This window comes from Propithecus coquereli, unplaced genomic scaffold (genome assembly GCF_000956105.1).
Source record: "Propithecus coquereli isolate 6110/MARCELLA unplaced genomic scaffold, Pcoq_1.0 Scaffold17509, whole genome shotgun sequence".
Classification (NCBI taxonomy): Eukaryota; Metazoa; Chordata; class Mammalia; order Primates; family Indriidae; genus Propithecus; species Propithecus coquereli.
The window spans coordinates 1471-6518 of NW_012142201.1; the positions used below are offsets into that span (position 1 = coordinate 1471).

General features: G+C 56.8%; 1 protein-coding gene across 1 annotated transcript; it reads right to left on the reverse strand.

Annotated features, from left to right (window-relative positions):
* Positions 1-526: 526 nt before the first annotated feature.
* On the reverse strand, positions 527-4634 carry LOC105808497 (zinc finger SWIM domain-containing protein 4-like; the record flags this gene model as incomplete). Its single annotated transcript, XM_012642150.1, has 5 exons — positions 527-662; positions 1491-1745; positions 2048-2185; positions 3458-3814; positions 4467-4634. Coding segments are annotated over 5 exons (1054 nt in total), but the record flags the coding sequence as incomplete, so codon positions are not given.
* Between the last annotated feature and the right edge of the window lie 414 nt (positions 4635-5048).

A 5048-nucleotide genomic window follows, 5' to 3' on the forward strand; every position in this document is an offset into this window, starting at 1 on the left:
CGCACCAGACCCTGCTTTTTTAATGATGTGTCCCTACAGTAGAATACTATGCAGTGACTCACATACCATGTGATAAGACAAAGTCTGTAACAGAAGCCATGCTTAGTGAAAACAAGATGCAAAGAATAGGTACAGGATGTATCATTGGTGTACAAAGAGGATGTATGTTCAATTTCCAGGTTATGAGTTTGCAGAAATCTCTGCTCTTGCAGGATAGGTAAGGAAGTGGTAACGTTGCTTGCCTGAAGGGAGATTTGGGCAGGCTGAGCCAAACCTGCCCAGAAAAGGGCTTGGCTTTGTGTACCTTTTGAATTCTGTACCACGTGGATCTTCTCGAACTCAAAACACTATTGCACTTTTATATTTAATCATGAAAAGCACATGGCAGCATTGAATGCCGGGATGAGGAAGACTGTATTAATCAGTCTGGGAGTTCAGGCTGGAAGGTAGTGCCTGGAGCCCTCCTCCCACCCGACTCTGGTCCCCAGCTCCCACTTTGGCCATGTTCCCAGCCGCCTGTCCTCACCTCATGGCTCGGAGTGCGAGGCGATAGGCCAGGTCTGGGTCATGAGGCAGCAGCGCGGTGAACAGGTAGCGGGCACAGGTGTGCATGGGCACGCTCTCCCGGAACAGCACCTCTCCGAAGCCGCTGAAGGGACCCCCTGCAGGGACAGCCTGCACTCAGCCCCCAAGTATGGGCTCGCCTCTGCTTCTCCCCAGGTCTCTCCAGACCTCAAGCTCAAAGTGGAGGATGGGTTGGCCTCAGGACAGAGTGGCTGGAGCCAGGGAGGTCCAGGGGGTAGGGGCTCAGGGCTGACATTTCAACAAGCAACAAGCGCTGGATAAACCAAAGAAAAGAGGAGACCTTGGGCACATCTGGTGGGGGCAGGACTCCGATGCAAGGTGTGGCCAGAGGGTGGAGATGGGGCTGCACCTGCCTGGAGGGTGGAACCAATGACCAAGACCAGCAAGGTCTAATAGCATCAAGGAGGGCCTAGAAGGGGCAGGGCCAAGTGGCTCCCTGCAGCAGTAGGGGGCAGGCCTCATGACACACAGGCCAATAGAGCCAGACTATGGGCGGAGCCAGTGAGGCCCAGGGTGGAGCCAGAGGGCGGTACTTGCATTGTAGATGGGGATGGGTGGACTCCCTTTAGCATCAACAACTAGACTCATTGGCTGCAAGGCAGACAGGGGGTGGGGTCTCACCACTCACAGCAGTTATTGGTTGCCAGCAAGCAGTAGGGGGCGGGACCAAGAGCTGGATCTCACCTTTTGGGAACCGCCAAGGTATCAATGGACAGTGAGGCCCAGGAGGCGGGGCTAGGGGCGGGGCCTCCCTATCCCGCAGCAAGGAGGCCACTACAGGACCAGGGGCAGGAGCTACCTTTTGCCGGTCCCAGGGGCGGGGCCTCCCTATCCCGCAGCAAGGAGGCCACTACAGGACCAGGGGCAGGAGCTACCTTTTGCCGGTCCCAGGGGCGGGGCCTCACCTTCCAGCAGCAGCCCCGCCTGTTTGCGCAACACCTGCACCAACCGCTCATCCAAGTCCACCTCCTCCAGCAGGGCCAGCAGCTGCTCCTCGCTGCGCACCACCTTGTCCTGGGCGTACAGCCCCTCTGGCAGGGCCCGCTGCTGTCCCAGCCCCAGCAGTGCCACCTCCAGAGCTAGCACCAGGTAGGACTCCCCAGGGCTCCCGGGCATGGGGACATGCTGGTAGGCCACCTTGCGCTTCTCGGATCCTGAGTCTGGGGACAACAGGACCCGGGCTGCTGGAGGTGGAGCCCCTTCCCGAGGACCCCCATAGCCCTTGGTCCCCCTATGGAGCCTGGGGGGTGGCATGGGCTTTACAGGGAGCCCAGAAGCTCCCAGCACTCGCCAGAGGGTGGGGCCCCTCTTTCTAGCAGCAGCTCGGCCTATGGTGGCCTTACTTTTAGGAGAAGCTAAGCCTATTGGCTCCTGGCACGGGCCATGGGGCGTGGTCAAGAGTAAGGGCGTGGCCAAGGGCGGGGATTGCCTTGTCTCCTCCCAGGGCCTCCCCCGTGGGTACCTGGGTAAAGGGCGAGGGTCTCCTCCTCCAGGCGACAGGCCTCCAGGAGCGCCCTGCAGAGGCAACCAATGGGATCCAGGGGGTGGCCCACCCATCCTTCCGTGTTGGTGATGCAGGTGGAGCCTTTTTGGAGCAGCTCTGAAGGCAGAAAGTAGGGGCTTAATGCCCGCCCACCTGCCTAAACCTTTGGGGAGGGGCTTCCTCTCCGACCCCCAGCCCAGCCTCCCAGGGCCCACCACCTGCCAACCTGGTGACCACGTCCTCTGCCCATGAGCGTTTGCCAAACCCAGGCCCGGCAGGGCACAGGAACGACACTGGGCGCTTTCTAAAACACGCAACCAGAGTGTCATTTCCCTCCTCCTAGTACTTAATCCCTCCTCACCTCACTGAACACAAAGTCCAAACAGCTTTCAGGGCCCCAAAGCCCAATATGAAGTTTCATCATACGGTGGCATATGTCCGTTCCCTCTGGAAGCCCATCCTCCAACCTTCTCCTCCAAGCCATGCACTGTCTTGCCTCTAGGCTTCTGCCCACGCTGTTCCTTCTCCTACGAACACTCTTCCTCCTGCCCTTTCTCCTGGGTACCTCCTATTCATCCTTAAGTTCTCAGCTTAGCTCTCACCTCTGGGGTCAGGGCTCTGCTTGGGGCCCAGAGCCCCCATGTTTCCTCCACGACACACACTCTGTTCAATTTCCTGATAGCTGCTCCGTCAACCCCGTCACCCAGAGAACCCAGCTGGTGGCCTCCTTCCTGTCCGCCACATATAGTCCACAAATGTGGTTTTTGGGCACATGCAGTGTGTTTGTTTTCTTAACACAAATTTCAATTCATTGGCCATATTTAACAAAATCAGTATATTCCACATCAAATAACCAGGTTTTTGGCCTCTTTGGAAAAATTGGAAGATCTGACCATACTGGGTCCATGTTCCAGAAGGGCACGTGGCAGCTTAGAAACTACATTTTCCAGACTCCGTTGCACGAGTTGTGGAAGATCAGAGAATGAGGCCGTTATTCTCCTGCAGCAGCTGTGAGCAGGTGTGTGGCCATGTGCAGGGCACAGACATGAGGTTTTGCCAGCAGGTTCTGAGTGTCCTCTTGCAAACTGCCAGCCCCCACCCCATGGGGGCTGTGGGCCACTGTTAGCAGTTTGCTATGGCCTCTACACCTTTGAGTTCTTGAACTTGAGCAGCAGCTTCTCCAACTTTCAATCCTACAGCCCTTCCAATGGTTTTGTGAACCCTCAATGCCCTGTATTAAATTCCTTTCTGCATGAGACACCCAGAATGGTTCTATTTTCCTGGTGGGATGCTGAGTGGTACCCCCAGACACTCTGGTTTGCCACAGCTCCCAGCGGTTGGCATTTGTGTCTGCAGCCCCGGGGACAGGATGGTAATGTTAGTGCCCACCTTTTTTCTGCTGCTTGTAGCTCTCAAGCTGGTGCCGCCGCTGCAGCCGGAGCGTGTTGACTATGGCACCTGCCAGCCGCAGGGCCTGGCGGGGGTATCCGTGGGCACGCAGGGCATCCACACGAGCGCAGGCAGTGGGGAAAGGTTCACCCAGCCAGAGTGGGCGGCCCTGGGGGTCAAAGGTCGGCTTGTCACCACCCACGCTGCCTGTGAGGCTGGGGCCATAGGAGTCGCTGGCCAGGATTCTCTGTAGGTGGCCGTCACTCCAATGCAGCTCTCCAGCCTGCAGGGCGCGGCCAAACACTGTGTGGTGGGAGGTCGTGGCTGCCACCTCCTCCTCTTCTTCCTCCTCTGAGCCTGCAGAAGAGGTGCCCAATGCCGCCTGGTGAGAGGGGCCCTAGCAGTCGAGCTATGACCAGCTTCCCCCACCAAGTGCTGACTTGAGGTTAGGCCCTGAGCATAAATCATCCCCTAATCCTCGAAGCAGCCCTTCAAAGATGTGTGTGTGTGTGTTGGGGGCTATTACAGCCCCACCGTATGGATGGAAAACAGCTTGAACAACTGTCTTTCTCTCCCCACTTGCCTTTTCTCCTTCCCTCTCTCCTCAATCTCTCTCTCCTCTCCTCTCCACTCCTGTTTCTCTCCCACTATCCCTCTCTCCATCCATCTCTGCTTCTCTTCCCTTGTCTCTCTCAAGATCTCCCTTTCCCCTTCTGTTTGATTCCTCCTGTCCTCTTCCCTCTCGCATCCTCTCTCTGCTTCCATAGCTAGTAGGAGACTAAGCCAGGAGACTAGATACCCAGGACTGCAGGGGTCTTAAGCACTTCACTGCCCATTAGGCTGCCATTGCTCCTGCCCTCAGCATGTACTCCCTCTTGGCTTGGAGGACAGCCAAGGGCTGAGGCCCGCTTTGCTCTCCCCACCTCCTAGGACAGAGCACCATGATGGGAAGTGGGGCCACAGTCAGTGGTGATGGTTTTGAGGGGCGAGGCAGGGACCCCTCTCCTACCTGGGCTGGGGGCCACGGTGGGCTGCAGGCTGGGGCCATCGAAGGAGTAGTTGCCCTCTTCCAGCGGGCACACATCGAGCTTGTCCCACTTGCCAAGCAGCTGGAGCCAGCCCGCCCGCTCCTCTGGTTTGCAGTGGGGGCTCAGGACGATGCAGACCCACAGGGCCCCTGAAGAGGCATGGGGAGGGCTCAATATTCATGCCAGCAGCAGCGGCATGCACTTGTGGAGCGCTTACTGTATACCAGGCACTGGTCTGCTTAACCCTCACCTTGACCCTCTGACGTTACAACTCACAGTTTTTTCACTTTACAGTTGAGGTACAGAGAGGTAATGCCACTTGTTCAAGATCACACAGCTGGTAAGTCAGAAATCAGGACGTGAAGCCAAGTGGCCAGATTCCTCTCAAGATTTTTTTTTCCTGTAGCAATTATCACCCTCTAACACAGGGCCAGGAAACCAGCAAAGCACTGCCCATGGAGAAAACTGAACTCACCATCTGTTTTTGATCGGCCTCTAAGCTAAGATTTATTTTTACATTTTTAAATGGTGGTGGGGGGGTGGGGAACCAAAAGAGTATTTTG